General features: G+C 45.5%; 1 protein-coding gene across 5 annotated transcripts in view; it reads right to left on the bottom strand.

Moving 5' to 3' along the window:
* Positions 1 to 19,376, bottom strand: part of LOC144731794 (protein scribble homolog) — a 51,596-nt gene that overhangs the window by 20,492 nt on the left and 11,728 nt on the right. For 4 of the 5 annotated variants that reach the window (XM_078613038.1, XM_078613074.1, XM_078613047.1 and 1 more), the window contains exons 9-20: positions 18,365 to 18,483; positions 17,837 to 17,920; positions 16,804 to 16,919; positions 15,007 to 15,173; positions 13,305 to 13,429; positions 11,281 to 11,544; positions 10,048 to 10,524; positions 8,689 to 8,751; positions 7,326 to 7,415; positions 6,582 to 6,659; positions 1,785 to 2,213; positions 356 to 436 (exon numbers count right to left, since the gene is read on the bottom strand). In XM_078613038.1, coding sequence (XP_078469164.1) covers positions 356 to 436; positions 1,785 to 2,213; positions 6,582 to 6,659; positions 7,326 to 7,415; positions 8,689 to 8,751; positions 10,048 to 10,524; positions 11,281 to 11,544; positions 13,305 to 13,429; positions 15,007 to 15,173; positions 16,804 to 16,919; positions 17,837 to 17,920; positions 18,365 to 18,483 — 2,093 coding nt within the window. The remainder of the gene's footprint in view (positions 1 to 355; positions 437 to 1,784; positions 2,214 to 6,581; positions 6,660 to 7,325; positions 7,416 to 8,688; positions 8,752 to 10,047; positions 10,525 to 11,280; positions 11,545 to 13,304; positions 13,430 to 15,006; positions 15,174 to 16,803; positions 16,920 to 17,836; positions 17,921 to 18,364; positions 18,484 to 19,376) is intronic. The other variant, XM_078613064.1, reaches the window with a different exon arrangement.

Here is a 19,376-nt window from a genome sequence, read left to right as displayed (position 1 = left end):
ATCCCGAATTGAGCTCGCTACCCATGAAAACCCTCACAGGTCAGTGTAGGTAAGCCTATGGGGATGTCACGCGAATCTATGGGATCTACACATCTCTATGGGTCTCAGTGGCACAGTGTAGTTTGCATGGGCCCTGGTGCAAGAAATTAAATGAAGCAGCCCCCTCCCCCATCCAATTTCTCCCCTCTCTGTAGCCCGGTGCATGGGCCACTCCGGCCCGTGTGCCCGGGTGCAGTTGCAGTTAGGCCACTGGGATTGAGCTATCCTAAAGGGCCAAATTCACGCTTGGTCCCCTCAGGCCTGGTAAGTAGATCGTGGACGTTGCTTTGCAGCAGCAGAGGAGAGAAATACTTACAGCCAGAACGCGATCTGCGACAGCCATCGTGCCCTCCAGATCTGCCGTGCCACCGTCCGCTATCCTTGAAATGAAGATTCCCTAACAGGGAGAAACATGCCGCGTTAGTCCAAAGGTCATATGTCAGAATCAGAATATTTATATATATATATTGGTGAAATCCTATTAGCTATAAAGCTCTTTTTCACAGATGTCCAGCAGGGACGGGTCAGAAGGTAACAAGTCGATTGGCCCTCTGTTCCTCTGTGGGTCATATGTTATTCTATGTAGGTCCCATGTTAGTATTTGGGTCCTATGTAAGTCCATGGGTCCTATATATGTTATCGATCTATGTATATAATAGGGAAATTTGTGAATGTGTCTGTTCGAAATGTTTAGCATACTTCCCTACATGCAACAAACTTGGAATTTGACATGTGGGTAGCTTCCAGACTGTACACAATGCAAAAAATATAAAAATAGACTTTTGTATTTTGGGGGGAGGGGCGCAATAATACATATATTTTGCACGCAAGTGAGCGGTGACATCACATCTGTGATGTCACCCGCATGCGGCAGCGTTACGCAGGATGCCTACTGACGTCACACATCCCCCCCCCACCCTCTGTGTAGGCCGTGTATTAATCCAAGACGAGGGGATCCAAGTCTCGGGCGAAGCCGGGTAGTAAAGCTAGTACTAGATACATTGACATGTTGTATGTCAGTCTAAAGACTACGGTCAGTCTGCAGGTACGATAGAAGTGATTGCCAAATCCCATTGGCCTGTTATGCCCACCAGGCACCCTAGCAGACAGAACGTGTTGTGCAAGGTTAACCAAAGATAAAATCTGCAACCTTTGAGTCATGCGGACACTTGTATTTGTGACTGACATTATGCAATATACAATAGATACATTGTTGATGCCATGCAAAGTTGTTATCAGTTACAGCTTTGAAGTATATTTATATATTACTGGGTGTAGGAAAACAGGAACACAAAAACAACTATTCACCAAAGGTCATTGCAATCATCCTACTAGACAAAAAAGGGAGCGCTCGGCATGAGCGAGAACAGATTAGGTCGGCCTGTAGCAACATCAATCCTCTATTCAGCCAAGCACATGCAGTCACTCAAATACCAATACATCTGCTTGTTCTGGAGGAGAGTACTGTAGATGAACAGACATCTTGGAACAGATGCGGACCCACCCCCTTCACCCCCACCACACACGAGCTGCCGATCGACTGTGGTGGAAGCGTGTATACTGCCGTATGATCCACTGGGTTAATCGTCGCCGAGGGAGAACAAATTGAACCGGTGACTTCCGGAACGCAAGTCCAGTGTCCGGACCGTGAAAGGGAATGGGGGGGTTGTAGTTACGGACAGGATTGTGGCCACAGATCGGCCTATTCGGAGAAATCCATCCCACACCGCGGCGCAAGAGCGTACGCTGTGGGAGCCCTTGAAGGGCGTCGACCCCTTGCCGCCGGCGATGCTGAAGCCAAGCCCTCTCTCGTTCCTCAGCAGCCGCACGGAGAGCTGTTCTCGCATCACGGTGGGCTCCGGCTCGGGCGCGAACGTGACGGCCGAACGGCGCTCGCGCAGGGGGGGCTGCGCCGGCGTCGTCAGCTTCGGCGTTACCGCCGCCGCCGCCTCAAGGGCCGTGGCCACCGGCGTCGACGGCAGCGGTGGCGGCTGCGGCGTGGGTGTCGGCGGCGGTGAAGGGGACTGCGGAGGGGGCGGCCGTGCCACGCTCACGGCGTGCTCGGGCTCCACCATGCGCTCCCGTAGCACCAGCAGCTCCATGACGCTGCCGCTGTTCTTCAGAGCGCTCACCGCCTCCTGGTGTTCGGCATCCACCAGCACCACGCCATTCACCTGCATCGCGAGGAGGAGGAGGAGGGCGTCACTTGCAATGCGTTGAGATCCCCCCAAATAGACTGCCCTGGCCGAAAGGTGATCGTGACAAGCTAAACACAAAAATGACGGCTGTTTGTGTTTAGTTTGTTGTCCTTCCCCCACACCTCCAATTGACACGGTTGGCTACGTAGGGTGTGAAAGAAGTTCAACATACATGCATACATGTGACTGGGGTTCAGCGTGTTACTGTATTCTTCGGATTGCAATTTTTCACTTTTGGATTGTCTGGGGGTTGTCAGACAATCCAAAAGGTGTGTGACCATATTTATATAACTTGACACCGGGCCCAATTTTGCAGTGCGTCTTACTCTTTAAAAGCATCTTGCAATCCAGAGAATTTGGTACAAATTGAGCTGTCAAAATGAGTCGATTAATATAATGAATCGTTTAACCTATCACTTGAACACCAACATATTGTACCCCCAAGGCAGGAAACCCCCTAGAATTCAGACCCAGTGTGATGCGGCTTACGATGCCGACGCGGCTACTGCCCTGTATCTGATGTTCAAGCGTGCTGCACACGTGGTGGCAACAGAGCTAAGACTATAACGTTTCTATTTTCGTGTTATCAAATTAATGAGTAATCGAAGTGGTAGTCAGCAAAGTAATCGATCACTCTAATAATCTCACAGATCAGCTCTAGTTAGAAGCAAACAATCCTGAATGGAAGCTAAGAGGGGTTGAGTTTTGCTCAGTACTGAGATGGGAAAAATACCATCTATTGTATGCTTGAGTTGCGAGGGTCCAAGAGATGGTCGAAGAGCAAACGATTCAAGAATCGATTTCTATGGCGCTTCAAACGTCATCCCCTTGCATTCATATATATTTTTTCTGGGTACGCCAGTTTCCTCCATTGCACCTAGCCAAACACTCATTCGTGAAACTGGCCCAACATCCCAATTCAGAATCCACCTGAAGAGAGTGTTTTAGACTCATTTACACTATGAGATCTCTTTTACCAGTCCCCATTGGTGTAGGGCCAGACTAGGCTCTAAAGAAAGCCGTCTCGGGTGTGGGCCAATCAACTTCAAGGACAGTGCATATTATTATCCTTATCAGAGTTGCTTCTTTTTGTTTGCTTTATTGACTACTTGTGTTGTGGTCATTGCAAACATGATGCCTTGAATAAAGGTGTCAGTTTTGTACCAGTTAAAAGGGTAAAAACCTACCATTATGTTTTAGACTCGATGGGAAATTTTCTGAAAAAAGGGGCACGATGATTGTGATTTGGCACAATTTGTTTTACGTGCTGCGCTGAATAGACTCCACGGTGTTTGTTGAGGACTCTTTCTAAAAACACCAAACAAACCAGCGGCATCGAAAAAAACACCCGGATAATAATGAGAAACCGTGAATGTTTTTGTACATCAGGCTGATGACGTCAATGTAATGCCGTTCTAATGATGTTACTATGGTGCTATGATGGAGAGTTTAGCGGTAGCTTTTCATCATTTTTTTTCTCATTAATGAAGCTTGAAACTCAGGTCAAACAGCCCGGGTTACACAGCCATGTAACGACAACATAAACAAATTATTTGGCGATGCTGCACGCTGGCAGTGGGGCATAGGCACAAAAGACAAACACTAAACACAATTTGTCAATAAACAATGCCTTCAAATGGATAACAGGTGACGTTACGGGCAATGTCCTATGGTGTAAAGTTCCGTCTCCAACTCTTATGCACTCTCTCTGGCCTGTAAGTATGTGCTATGAAGGGCCATCGTTCAAAATGTCTGCCTATTTTTTTTTATTTTAAAGCCAAATTGTTAACGATGAATATGTTGAGTTTTTGTTGGTTGTTAACTGTGCTTGTGCACCACTGCCAATGCAGCTGCTTCCACCAAGTAATTTGTCATTTGTTTAACCACTTTTACATACACACACACCTAACACAGGTGAAACGTGCCCCACTATTACGGGGCTGAGAAGCCAGGCAGGAGGCAATCTCCAGCAGAGAAAAGTCTCAGGTAAACAGATATTTTTTTTCCCCTTTGGAATTGTTCAAAAAAACAAACAAACAAATCGTTACTATTAACTGCAATAAGAGCAGTTCGGTTTTTATCGTATCTTCTTTTCAGTGTTATTTTATTAATCTGGGTGATATAACATACCCTTTACCCTCTTTGGAAATGTATTATCTATATATATAAAATCGCAAATCTGTCTGTCTGTGTGTCGCCGTACCATACGCACTTTCATTGGACGGCGGTTGCCCCTGGCAACGGATAGCGACGCCTTCGCGGCGGGGTGGACGCCATTTTTAATTCCCGTTAAAAATAGGCGCACGCATTAACACGCGACTCTGAGGTAAATTCATCAAACTTTCACGTCTTCTTCACTCCCCCCCCACCACAATGTGTGCAATTACTATTATAGGGTCGGTCGATTATAAAATTATAGCGATTAGACAGTATTATTGTAGCGCGGGGGGGGGGGGGAACGGCACCCGTACCCAGCGTCAGCCGGGTGGCAAAATCAGGCGAGGCCGGAGGCTCTGCACGGTACTAGGCCTCGACACCCACCACGCGACTCTGAGGTAAATTCATCAAAGTTTCACGTCCTCTACAGAGTGGTGAGGGAGGGAGAGTGGTGAGGGAGGGAGAGTGGTGAGGGAGGGAGAGTGGTGAGGGAGGGAGAGTGGTGAGGGAGAGTGGTGAGGGAGGGAGAGTGGTGAGGGAGGGAGAGTGGTGAGGGAGGGAGAGTGGTGAGGGAGGGAGAGTGGTGAGGGAGGGAGAGTGGTGAAGGAGGGAGAGTGGTGAGGGAGGGACTCAGCCTCAAAACGAGTAACTGGTGTGGCGTATTAACATCGCCACTGGGGAGACAAAGGCGGCCGGGCGTGGTGGATACAAGTCCCGGGCGAAGCCGGGTAGTACAGCTAGTCATTGTTTATAAATCCAGGAGTATTAAAGACCATTGGACAATGATGAAGAAACGGTTTTGGAGTACACGCAACCTTATTAGACGAAGAAATACGCCTACATTGGCTTGGACAAGTTTCCAGAATGAGCCCTGAGTTGGTGGTGGGACAGCAAAGTAGAAGGAAATAGAAGCAGGGGAAGCCATAAAAACCAGGTGGATAAATGCAGTGGATACTTTTTCAATACGAAACATGATTGAGGCTGAATAGCAGTAACGCTGGCTGACGAAATAGACCCGTGGCGGGAATTTATTCTGAAGCGACAGATGATGATGATGACCAGGAATTCTGGGTGTCTCAGCCGAAAAGGCTGGGGTACAGCTCGATAGGTAAGTGGAGCAGAGTGCTCCCCAGTTTGGGGTCATGAGTTCAAATACCAAACCAAGTGTCAACTCAACTCGTGATGATCAATATCGCTCCAGGACCTGGGAAATGAACACCACATGGTGCAGTTTCACCACGGTGGTCGTTCTAACTACACTGTACCAGTGGCTTGCAGGACCACCAATAAATTAAAACCTGCCAACAAGGCTATCCTGCTCGCTGTATATTACTGCCTCCTGGTACAAGGCTTTAACCTCTTTAAACTGTGGTCAAATCTGCTTATTCAATCACCTACAAAGCAAAGCTATTTTACTTTACGAGCTTTGGTGGCGCCTTTGGAGCTGTATTGCCATGAAGACAACGGTGGCCAACAACTGCAGCCATGTCCACAGTTGTCACCCATTCGGCACATTGGGTGGATGATGAATGGTGTGCAATTCACATTTTTTTCTTTGCCTTGTTGATACACGCACTGTTGCACACTTCCTGGCATTTGCTCAAGATCTATTGCTTTGCAACTCGCAGATGCCAGTGGTTGCCTAACTGTAAGTTCTCTGTTAAATGTTTTTGCCCACTCTCCAGGTTAGAGGATACCATGTCAAAATATAAACTTGCGTTTTGAAAAGGGGATTTTTAAAAAATATATTTTTGGTGTATTGCTCATCCTTTTTTCTCTCGAGTTAAAAGAGCAGACAAATATCTTTCAATCAATCAAAATTATGATGACGTTGATAGCAGGATGCATTTGACATACATAACCAATCATCGTTGAAAGTGGAAACCACTGTAGCGGCAACAGCTGTTACGGAAGCAACACAAGTGGGCACCAATCCAAGTGCGGTTTTTCGAGTTAGGCCTTGTGTTGAGTATTCATTCTCTCATGCTTTCGACACGCTCTACTCTTGGCATCCTCCGAGGTCCTGAGGATGTTGAACTCCTGAACAAGCCCGCGGCAGCGCGTGCCGAAAGCTTGAGCGAAGTATTGCTCACCGACGCGGCCTCACCTGGATCATCACACTTTGGATTACGAGTGGCTGAAGGACGAACGTGTTAAATTAAAACGGCTGGCAGCACGTGAAATCACCTGCAGCAGCTTGTCACCGACACGCACACCGGCGATCCCTGCCGGCCCCTCGTCCGACACCCGTGAAATAAATATTCCCTGCGTTCGGCACGCACACGGCACGCCAGGCACACAGATCCACATCTCCATAACCGGTCCACGGTGGGTGGCGCGGACAAATGCGAAGCGTCTCATGTGCACAGTGGGCCCGGGTGGTGACAGAGGCATGTGTGTGCGTGTTTATGTATGGGCAGTGGTGACGTAGTGATAATAGCACGCTGCGCTACGAAACCCGGCAACCTGAGTTCGATTCCCAGCCATGGCCGGCATCAGTGACGTGTGGTATAAAAATTTGTCCCGAGCCTCCCCTAGTTAGACCAAACTATAAATGAGCACCTGGCACGATGTGCAAACATCAGCATTGGAGAGAAAAGGTGACGGACCCTGGAAATGACCGCACCATGTCATCGTGTGCCAGCTTACCAAGGTGCTCGCAACAGCACTTCGTTAAACAGTCAATGTAGGCTATATGGGGGGGGGGGTCTTTTTGTTTTAATACTATGTGTGGGTGTGTGAGCAGTGGTGCAGAAGTTAGCGTACCGCACTACGAATCCAACAATACGGATTCCATTCTAGGCCCATTGCTATCATCGGTGGAGGATGGGACCTGAACCAATCTATGTAAGCAATACGGGGGTTCTTTGCCTTTATCTTGTTTATGCGAGTGAGGATATGTGTATGTTGTGTTACCAGGTCGAGTGGTACCTCATCTTCCCCTTTGTAAGGGGTTGATCCCTTCCCGCCAGCAATGCTGATGCCCAGGCCACCTGTTTTTCTGTACACTACGATTTTAATCTAAAAGACAACATTAAGAAGAAGCACGCTGCTCATTACTTCACATCAATGCAACACAGTGGTCATCATTCCATAAAAATGTTCATTAGGTTTAAACCTCATCTATGTTTGAATGATTTTTTTTTAATGGTATGTTGAATTTGTTAGTTACTGTATTAGTAAACTATTAAAAACAAATTGAATTAAAACCAGGATCGAACCATGGTCGATATACAGGAGACAATGTGTTAAGTGTTACCGCGAGCAGAGAAATAATGCGCAAGAAAACAGACAGGACAGCATGGAGGGTGAAAGAACACACGTTCACGATTAAGAACATTTGCAAAGGGAACGGGATCCATGATCGTTCTGTTGTTCAATAAACAGCACACATACACAATACATACAACAGAAGAAACACAATGGGGTTAAACCGCTCGGGCAACACAAAGGCATATGGCAAGCTTGGCGAGTTAATGTGAAGCTAAATGACGATATAGCACAACAAGATATTGCGCTCCATTGTTAAATGAGTTTAGTACAGTGGTTCCCAACCTGTAGCGCTAGTATCTCCGAGGAGGTACAAGTGACATCCCCAGAGGGTTTAGACAAGTTAATTCACGTGTTGCACATCACGTGGGGCTGCTAAGCAGTGCTGCTCTGTGTACACTAGCAATAATAAAGTTATTTGACTCATCTGTTGTATGAAATTCAGAAAAGCAAGTGTGCTTGGAAACCTTGCCAGAGGTTTCCGCTAGAGTTCTTCTCCCCTTATGTTCACCAAGCATAGTTTTAAGTCGATTTTACAAATTCACAAAAGTCCAAGAGACGTTGTTTCCAGCCATTCCACATCTCCCCTCTGCTTCATCACGATGGTAAGGGACTGTATAAACTGTCCAAGAGTAAAAACAAAAATATTTTTATAGTTATTTAAAGTTTTTTTTCAAACAATTTTTGTTGAATCTAAGTAAAGTTAAAATATTAAAGTGTCAATATTTTGTAAATTGTTATCAAGTATTAACGACACGTCTTAGGTGTTTAATTACGTGCAAATGTTATTCAAACATGCTTTACACAGCGTCATTATTAAAATCACTTGCAAGCACTGTGCCGGTAGGGGTACGCTTGACAGTTGACGGGTACGACAAGGGGTACACAAGAATCAGGCAAAAGGTTGGGGAACCACTGGCTTAGTATGAAGCAAGCAACGACACCGAGCAGAGCAGGGAGAGGGGTACAGTAGGGTTGAGCGAACAGCACGGAGAGAGCGGTAAGGAAAGCGAGCGGTACAGACCTCATCCTCCTCAAGGCGGGCAGGCTCGATGAGCAGGTTATTGGCTAGATCAAATGAAACCCCCTGTTACCATAGAGAGGAGCCCAAGGCATGCCCGTCAGTCAAGCCACCCGCAGAGATTAGCAGATCACAGCTCAAGTCAAAAGCTCATCAAAACGTGGGATTAATAATTATACTTCAAGTAATAAATAAGTACACACACACACACACGTACGCACGCAAAATACACGTGCACTCGTTCACTCCGCTTTAACAGAAGACACCAGGAATATAGATACAGGCGAGTGCAATTATGGCTCGGTTAGGCTTCACAACTGCCTTACAAACTTGAATATATTTAAAGTCCATTTAGCCTTCACGAGTTGGCATTTCAATGGAAAGCCGGTACAACAGGGACCTCAAGGCTGGCAAGCAGCCTCAGCGCAATGTTAAGTCCATGCTTGTAGGACAAAACATATGCTGAGCACTTTCCATCAGATAAAAACAAATTTGGACTCCGCTCCAAGTCAACGCCAGAAAGTGGGAGAATTGCCAGTTGTCGCTTCTTACGTGCGGGAACGGTGGCACATGTATTCTTGGAAATGACAGCACCAGTCAAAATCTATATCACCACCTTCATAATTAACACTGCCGCCTTGTTATGCTGGCGATGAAAGTGGTGGGTATTTATTATTTTTGCTCGAACTACCACCAATGCAGTCCCCTTCATATTTTTTTCATCGGAATTATATCAGCATCAATTGATGATCGCAAGGAAATAAAGATAAACATAACCTCCAATACGTAGTCGGTTGCAAAAGGTAATTAAAGCTTTTTAAAATATCCTGCCGCATCAGTTTATTTACATAGGTCACGTGCTGTGACATTTTCCAAGTTCACTAACTCTTGGACACTAATAATAATGTAATACTTACAAATTGAAAAGCACCGCGCAGTAGTCGCTCGCTCTCGAAGTGGGAGAACAATCCAGAGGCGTGAGGAACCACAGGAAAGCGGTAAAGGCCGCAGCCACGTTTTGAGCCAGTGCCAAATTCACCCCATAGCTCTGGCATCCTCTATATATTCAGGTGTTATTGGCCAATTGAAGTGTTGATACTTGTGGGAGGAAACAGGAAGACCCATAGAAAACTCATGTGTGTGAGCGGGCAACACGATCTCATGCAGATGGAACAGGTGCAGATTAGTCCATACTTAGAGTACTGCCATCTCCTGGCTAGCCAGGGTATGGAAATTTCGACGCCCATGGGAAAGGAATTTAAGGACATTGGTGTAATCCACCAACCCTCGCCTCCACTGCTGGATTACAGGCTTCCGCCACCACCCTCCAACCCTACAATGTGATATTCATATTCAACATACCTTTACAGCTTGCAGTGTGGATACGTTGTTGTTGAGGGCCTCTTCAGCCAAGGGCATCTCCTCCGCAACCTCGCGCCCATCTATTGCTCCTTCCATATCGCCTCCTCTCTCGTTCCCTGCCTCTTGCTCCTCCTCCCTCTCACTGCTCCGCTCAAAAGCTCCTCCAGCACCGTCTCCACCCTCGGCTTCCTCCTCCTCCTTCTCCTCTTCCTCCTCCTCCCTCTCCTCTTCATCATCATCGTCATCTCCATCTTCTTCTCCCCCATCCTCCTCCTCATCATCGTCATCATCGTCAACCTCTTGGTAACTGCCGCTGAGAAGTGCTTTCACCACCTCTGGCTTGGGAAGCTTGGCCACTTTGAATCCTTTTTTGTAGTGCGGGGTGTCCTTGCGGATCAGCCGCTTTGTCTCCCAAGCATCGTCGGGCTCCTCTTCTTCCGTGTCGATGGTGTCTTCGGCAAAGCGGACGGAAGGTTCCTGCGTTCATCAGTATTTATTATTAATTCTGCACTGCTCACGCCATGCATTAGCCACACCAAGTCAGAGGAGTGGCACACACACTGCAATGCTGTCTGATTAAAAGAGGCTATTGTGCCACATTTTACGGAGCCAGGTGTATGGTGGGACCATCCCGTAGGCTAGTGCTTGAAGAGGCATGGGTTAGTTGATTGTATAGATAGGAAAGACTCCCGAATGTTCTGGGTTTTGAGATGGTCAAGACGTTTAAGTTGTTCACAGACCCTGAATTACGATTAAACATCGGGTGAGTTTTGTGAACCTATCTGTACAGATCTTTGGGTGTAATCCCCTTGCATGTGTGGAGTTTCTCCGGTACTCCGGTTTCCTCCCACACATAAAACACCCCTTGAGATGGGATTGGCCAAACAACCTGTAATAATGCCATCCTCAAAAAAATGTTGGGACTTGGTTGAAATCGCATTTCTGATTTATCAAATCAAATCATTCGTACATTTGGTATCTGTGCCATTCTCATGGTGCAAGGCTATCACAAAGGTGCTATATTTCACAGGTGGGTATAGTCAGGAGATTCACAGTAGGGAGCAAATGTGGCTATCTTTACCCAAATATGTAATCTGTGAAATTTGCAGTCTGAAAATGTGACAAATGAAACACATCTGTAAACATCTCTCGCACATGCTCAATTGTCAGCGACGATAAAACAACGCCTTCATCACGTAGCACAAGCGAGCGCACGTGCAACGTACTGCTCACCTCTTCGTACTGCTCCATCTGAAACGCTGCTCCAGGCTCAGGTCTTGAAGGTTCGACGTGGTCGCCCTGACCAGTGGCCCCGTCTGCCGGAGAGGCTGGCCTCTCCTGGGCCTCCCTTGTGGAATTGTGGCTCTGAATGGACACGTCGCTGCAGCGCTTGTTCGATGCGTCACGGGGCTCCTCGGAACGTTGTTTGTCATCGTCCCGCTTCTTCTTCATGGCCTTGAGCTCGCTTGGGTATGGTGTGGCCCTCCTCTGGATTTTCTGTTGCGTGTAGTGTTAATTTCAGTCAGAATTTAGACATAGACCATGAATTACAGCTACGTCAATGCAAGTAGAGGAAAATTGTAATATTTTGGACGTGTGATCAGGATTAATGGTGACCAGCTGCAAAGGATGGTCATGGAGGGAGCAATTGAAGGTGCGATGGGAAGAGGAAGATCACAATCTGAGTGGAAGCCACACATCAAACATTGGATGGGATGGGGGCTGTGTCAGTTGAAAAGGTGCAGCGACAGACAAGAGAGAAGTGATAAGACAGGATTTAATTTAGTCATTTGATTAGTCTCGACTAAAGCCGTTAAACATTTAGTCAAACACTATTAGTCATTAGAATGTTAGTGCGGTGGGGGTAGCACGCACTTTTTCACCTACTCAATATCATCATGTCAGCCAATCAGCAAATCTTTTCGATACATATACTGTACATATCGCCAAATTACCATGTCCAGTGGCACTCCAGTCTCTAATACCATTACGGAATTACCTTCGTCCATATCTCCATTCACTCTTAAATTTTGTCTCATCACCGCCAGTCATGCTCTGGTCTTTGGCGAGTCGTCAAATCATCGCCCTGCTTGGGGATTTGGTCCCCTCGCAAGTCATCGTCGACTAACATTTTCATCGGTCATTTCGTTCAAAAATTAACACCGCTGGCCTTGAGAAACCTCGCAAACAAAAAGCACCAAACAGCGGCGGAGGTTGTTGGGGGCAAAGGGCACCCCCCACCCATGCACTTCCTTAAAACTCGGTCGTTAAAAAAAGAGACAGAAAAACTTTATGGGAGTCATAAAATGATACCAAAGTGAATACATCCATTGATACATGGTAAACCGTTGAAAGAAAAAAGGTAAAGAAAAATTTACGGAATCAAAATGCTGGAATATCAGCAACGCTGTTATCATGCAGACGATACTGTTTTGCGAGTCGTGGCAAGCTCCAACGCGGTCCATGTTATACTCATTAATCAAACTGTAATCAACAATCATCCATCCTGGTTTTTTTTACTTTACCAATGCAAGCTGGTGCCTTCAGGGCTCTTTCCCAGCCATTGAATTTAAATTGTCAACGTTGATGTACACAGAATACGTGGTTACTGCTAGCAATGAATAATAGGAATGGGGTATACATTTTGAAAGTAATTTTCTATAACGTGACACAATATGGCTTATTTATTGAATAAACAAATAGTTTGATACAGAAAAGGAACGTAATGTTCACCATGCCCAGTGTGGATGATAAAACTTAAATAATCCGAGTACATCCAACAGTATTTTATTAGCAATTCCCCCTTATCAATACAGATGGATACATTTCTATCTGCATTACAGTCCCGAATGGTTGGCATATGTCCAATTAAAATGCAGATCTGTGAAACCTCCAAACCCAGTGGGTTGTGTAGGGTGGTCGGGAAGATGGCAGAACAGCGAGTTCATGAACCCATCTGCGAGGACCTTTGAGTATTCCCCCCTTATCTGCATGGATTCTCTCCAAGTACGACCGTTTCCTCCCAAGTGAAAAAAAACTTACCGAAATAAAACTGGCAAAACAAACCCGAATACAGGTACACTTCTAAAAAAAAAGTCCAAAGAAACCCCCATGAATCTCTTTTGAGCAAACCACACTTCTGTTGTTATGCACGATTCCAAGGCGACATCCAGTTCCTCCTACGCAGTTAAGACCCCTCTGCAAGTATGGCTTTTGCGGCGGGGAAGTGGTGAGGAAGTGAACGGGCGAGCGCGCACCTTTCGCTCGTGGTCGTTGGACTCTCCATCCTCCGGAACGTCGGCGTGGAACTGGATGACGCTCACCCGGTTGCTCTCATCCCCCGGTGGGGGGCTGTTGTCACTTTCCTCCGCCAGCACCTGGTCTAAACGTTCCAACGGCGAGAGGAAGACGACACGGGTTGCGCTCAGGGCCTTCCGCGTGCGTGTCCTTAAGTTACCCTCTTTAACGAATCGCAAGGGAGGTTGAAAGCGTGAATGCATTAGCCCTGTCCGTCCGCCTGTCTGTCTGTAACACGAAGTTATGATAATCCTGGTAAAGTATAAATTAGATAACATTTTCAAATTAATCTTCTTGGTTCTTTCGGTAAAGTCACGTAGAATGGAAATAATAAAATAATAAAAATAAAACATCATAAAATTATTCTCACGACGTTTCGGCCACAACGCAAGCAGCCGTCCTCAGGTGAAGAACAGGTCTGTCGAGAAGACAGACTCTGTCTTCTCACCTGAGGATGGCTGCTTGCGTTGTGGCCGAAACGTCGTGAGAATTATTTTATGATGTTTTATTTTTATTATTTTATTATTTCCATTCTACGTGACTTTACCGAAAGAACCAAGAAGATGAATCCCTGCAGTCATGAAAGCTTTAAATCGAAATTTTCAAATTAAGTTTTGTTTCTCTTAAGAAGTTAGCCAAGAAAAATGAAGGCCAAATTTCTTTGCCGAAAATAAGCGCAAAGTGGATAAGCCTCTTCGGCCACGATGTGACACACCAAGCACGCGCCTCTCGCCTCCCACCATGGTGTCATGTAGCGTGTGACATAGAATCGTTGTGCGGCTTGGAACGTAACGTTAGTGTTACTAATTAAAAACTTCCGAGGACAAACACACGTCGGAAAGTGGTGCAGAATTCACACACATGCATCATTTTTCTCGATTTCACAGACTAAACGACACAAGTTACACACTTGTTATACGTTGTCTTGGTTGTATAATAAGAGCCCTCGGCAATGGGACTCAAAACCTTCACACTTATCAGGATACACACACACACCCCTCATAAACATAAACAAGCCAGAATAATTATTCAGCAGCAGTCTTTCAACTGGTTTTCTGGTTTTAAATCGGGGAAAAAAAGGCTCAATGCTGCACTGCAAGGGTATCAATGGAAAACTCGTGTCATGCTTCCTTCAAGTGTGTAAGTCAACACATGGTTTGACCCGTGACGGGCACGGTGGGTCTCACTCAAGGAAAGCAGCTCGCTTCCTTTCCCAGTGCCACTGCCGTGTGCATAGGTGTTTCAATAAATCAAGCGACTTGCAACGATTCTGTAACCTACTTCAGTGATCTTCTTGGTTCTTTCGGTAAAGTCAAGTAGAAGGGAAATAATAAAATAATACAAATTTTACATAATAAAATACAATTCTCACGACGTTTCGGCCACAACGCAAGCTGCCGTCCTCAGGTGAAGAACAGGTCTGTCGGAAAGACAGCGTCTGAATATTTGTATTATTTTATTATTTCCCTTCTACGTGACTTTACTGCAAGAACCAAGAAGATGATTCCCTGCAGTCACGAAAGCTATAAATAGCTACTTCAGTGATTTCAAATAATTCAGTTCCCAAGCAAGCTCCCACCACGTGGAGACAAACATCGCACATTGTGCCGAACATGCGGTACGACCAGCAAGCACATTGTGTGTGGATTCGTGGATACATACCCATGCTGAGCGGAGGCCTCTGGGGCAACAGCACGCAGGTGAGCACCTTGAGGCCACTCCGCACGTCCTCCTCCGTCTGGAATTTCAGCATGGGCTGCGACTGGTTTTCGGACAGCCACAGAGCCTTGAGGCTCAACTTGGCCAGTTCTATCGGCAAGTTTTCTAACCTGCAGCACGATAAAATGCGGGGCGTATTTTTATTTTACCGAAAGCTGTCCGTATTGAGTGTACCGTTGGACAACATAACGGATTTAACTTCAACAAAACTGTCGCTCGTGTAATACATTTCGCACCAAGCTATTTATTAATTAATCAGATTTACAAGTAATTGCATTCGGAGGATAATAATCACTACATGCCGATAGAAACACAGGGCGCACACACAAGTGTTTTGTGTACAGCAGGGTTCCTCAACAATATATTCCGAGAGGGTCAATAAAATAAATTAACATGCAATGGGTGAGCCATGTAACTTCCTGTCACATGTATATGCAAAATAATATCAGTGTCTCCAAGTCATAACATTACATCGGACCACTAATGTATACATCTCATCCACAAGTCTCTCACATCTCTCTTGCTCATGTAACTTTCGTTTAATCTTTAATCTACAGCCGTCATATCTAGCTCTCGTGTATCTGTCATATCACTCATCTGTAGATCTCTTATCTCTCAGTAGGCCAGGGTTCGGCAGGTCACTCCAAAGGCCTTTGCCGTCTGAATGTGACCCATGGTGTACAACAAGAGACACGTATTCACATGCACATGTAACAATTTGCCAATGAAAGATCTGTCCAAAAGGGAACAATGTTAAATTACAAATTTTGTATTTACAATTAGCTGGAAGTGTTGGGCAAGTATGAAACAATTCATCCCCGTAATTTTGTATTTTATTATGAATTGAAATTGCAATTCAAGAATGCAATACATTATTCTGCCATTGTAGTACACGTAGAAACAGCAGGGGTTGCGCGGTTTTTACATATAAATTACATCCAGTATATAATAAGGGATTATTTACAGCCTCTGTTAAACCACTGCTAGATGATGGCCCCTCCTGTGTTGGCAATGGAGGTAGATTGGCCATGCTTCACCACGCTAAAGAGTGTAGGTTGCGGAAAGGCTATATCATGGCGGTTGGGCATTTACCGGATCACCAGGTTCATAGCATGGTGCGCAAAATACATAACACTTGCTCCCCCATCTATATTATTACACATGAGAATCTATTAATTTATCATGAGTTTAAAAATGTATTACATGCCCAGTGGTCAAGTGCACTGCCAAGATGAGACAGGCAAGGCTGAGAGTGTCAGTGCTAGGTGAGTAAGCACACCAAGCAGCACTAAGCAAGTCTGTCATAAGAAGCCCTGTGGTGCTAATGTGAAGGCCAAGACACACAAGGGAAATATTGCAGGGCAATCGTTGCAGGCAATTTTCTCACTGGGAAGGCATTTTCTCGGGGCAATTGGGGCAATGACAGAGCGTCTAGCCCAGTGCTTTTAAAACTCCAGTTCTCATCACCCTCTGTAGTAAAGCGGACCATGATGAGAGCTCTCTGCAAGGAGCACAACGTCAATACATCATGCCGGACAACATGCAGTACAACCTGAAAACACATTCGAGAGCTATACAGCACAACCGCGAAAACCTACTCAGTAGCTTTCAACCTTAGTTGTAAAGCATGAAACAATGTTGAAGCAACTATTTATGAGCGACGACTGCTGGCGACGATCGCTTTTCAAATGACCCTGGTGCATCAAGGCCTCCACACGGGCTCGTGTTGCATGATGTCACCTGTTGCCGGCCAAGTCGAGCACGTGAATTTGGGAGGCACCAGAAATCTCCCCGGGAACTTGCGTCACGCGGTTGTCTCGCAGTGAGAGCACGTTCAATGCACCGCAGCCCCCGATCTGCACGCACCGACCATCGCAAGCATTGTTACACGCGTAGGGGACGATCGGTATGTTGGTTGAAGGATATTCAAATGCCTGTGGCGCTAAAGGAATAAAAACGCAAAGACAGAGCACTTTGTCAGGCTTAAATGGACCTCTGCCAATATAGGAATCATAAACTCAGACTTTTCAACTTCCTTGTATACGTTCACCTTGAGTTTTTAGCACTCCAGATATACAAAAACTTCCTCTTTAGTCTTAACAACTGCTGGGGCTAGCATTGGCGGTGTTGTAGAGCGCAGCATGCCCAGCCACCTTCGTCTACAGTGTTGATGCTCTCACAACTACTCGAGGTAAAACTGAACTAGACTTTTTTTTATTTTAGCAGGTAAGGCCCACTGAGCTATCTAGCTCTTTTTCAGAAGTGACCTGGCCACAAATGATAGCTAAACGAAATTGGCTTATCATGTGGAAACGTATAGCAGCCAAATGCTCTAAAACCATTGAAGTTCATCTTCTTGGTTCTTTCGGTAAAGTCACGTAGAATGTAAATAATAAAATAATAAAAATAAAACATAATAAAATAATTCTCACGACGTTTCGGCCACAACGCAAGCAGCCGTCCTCAGGTGAAGAACAGGTCTGTCGAGAATACAGTCTGAATGAAACACCCCAAGTTACCCATTTAAGGCTGAGTTTACCTAGGGGGCACACAAAACAGGTTCAAATACATGTACTACTGATACAGTGCATGGATTGGATATCGGCGTATTGCACTAACCACTATACTAGCGCTCCTTAAACTTCAATATCACAAAGACAAACATGCATGTAAAAACTTCATGTGATTCGTGTAACTTTAGGCATATGAATACACGAGGGCAGGTACAAGGGGTTAACAAAAAGCTGACAATGAGACGTGAAGGGTACGGTACCTCAGGAGGTATTGAATTCAAGCGGTTTTTGTCCAAGTTCAAGTTTGTAAGCTTTGTAAGCTTCCCAATACTGGCAGGAAGGGTCTGTTAAAATAATGGAACATTTCAAATAAACGTTTAAAACTAAAAATAATAATCACAATAACACACACTTCCTTTGCCGGATGGAGTCGCACACTTGCAAGGTCACAAGAAATATTAAAAACATTTAAAAGAAGTTCATATTCAACCATTCAGAATTTTTTTTACAAACAAAACATTCAGCTGAAAATGGAGCTGTTCTATTCAGTGGTCCCCAGCACACGGAGACAAACGTCGGACATCATGCTGATCAACAAAAGTGACACAACCCGGAAACATAACCGTGAGCTACACAGCACAATCATGAAAACCGATGTGGCATCAAAAACATATAAACAGTGAGTATTTACATTTTCATTTCAAGAGATATATCGCAAAGCATGAAAGCTTGGCCACTACAATAAGAATATTTAGAAGAATGAAATGAAACATTTTATTGACTCTTACCACCAGCTGGTTTTCAGTGAGAATAAGTTCGGTGAGGTTCTCGCAGTCACCAATGGCTTCGGGGAGGTGAGTAAGACGGTTCTGATCGGCTTTCAGGATTGACAGGTGTTTCAGTTGCCCTGAGAGTAGACAGATGCCACGCAAACATCGATTCCCATACCAACGGGGGCATAGATGCTGAACGACCCATTGGAGTCGCAGCGCAACTCAGCTCAGCATTTGCGCACAGAACTATGCAACTCTCTTATACAAATCCGGCGCAGCACTAACCCATCATGTCTGCTAAAGCCCACAATCTGGAAGACGTAGTTCTTCACATTTACAGAAAGATTACGAGAGCATTAGAAACCACACTTGCTGATACGTTCTGCAGCTCCCCATTATCCAAGTGGCTGCACGCCAAGTGAGTCATGCGACGCGACTAGCCCAAGTGCTAATTTCCCTCGACCAATTTTAACTCAGCCCCTTGCTCACGTGCATGCCAGAGGCTCTGCTTAGGATCGCTCGGATTCCAGCAACTTCCCCTTGGGAATTTTATTTCGCCCACTCCTTTAAACACTGGCGAGACACTTCGTTAAACAGGCAAATTTAAACACCGGGACATTGTAAGCCCCCCTTTTCTTTGGACATGATCCCAAATATATAACTGCGGGCACTATAACATCGCTCAAAATCCATCTCTGAAGGATTTTCCTTCAGGGAGTTATACCAATAGGCCTTTCTGAATGTTTTGGGTAATGGGTTGAGCTAAGAAAAGGGTCTTGTGGTTTCTTTTGGAAGGTTCTGTGCTGTAGTTGGCCACAGCCAGCGTTGTTTATAATACTGTGTTAAGCACCTAATGCATTTCAAGAGCAGCTTCAGGAGCACATTTTACTGAGGATGAGGATTATGGATTAAAGTTTAGGATTTACAAGTGTACAAATTGGGGTTCAGGACAAAAGACTGCTGTTAATGGTGCAAAGCCATAGGTTAGGCATGCAACACTTGATCAATTAAAATAAATGATTGCTCT

Source organism: Lampetra planeri, chromosome 2 (assembly GCF_965212315.1).
Source record: "Lampetra planeri chromosome 2, kcLamPlan1.2.h2, whole genome shotgun sequence".
Classification (NCBI taxonomy): Eukaryota; Metazoa; Chordata; class Hyperoartia; order Petromyzontiformes; family Petromyzontidae; genus Lampetra; species Lampetra planeri.
This window is presented reverse-complemented; position numbering and strand designations above follow the sequence as displayed.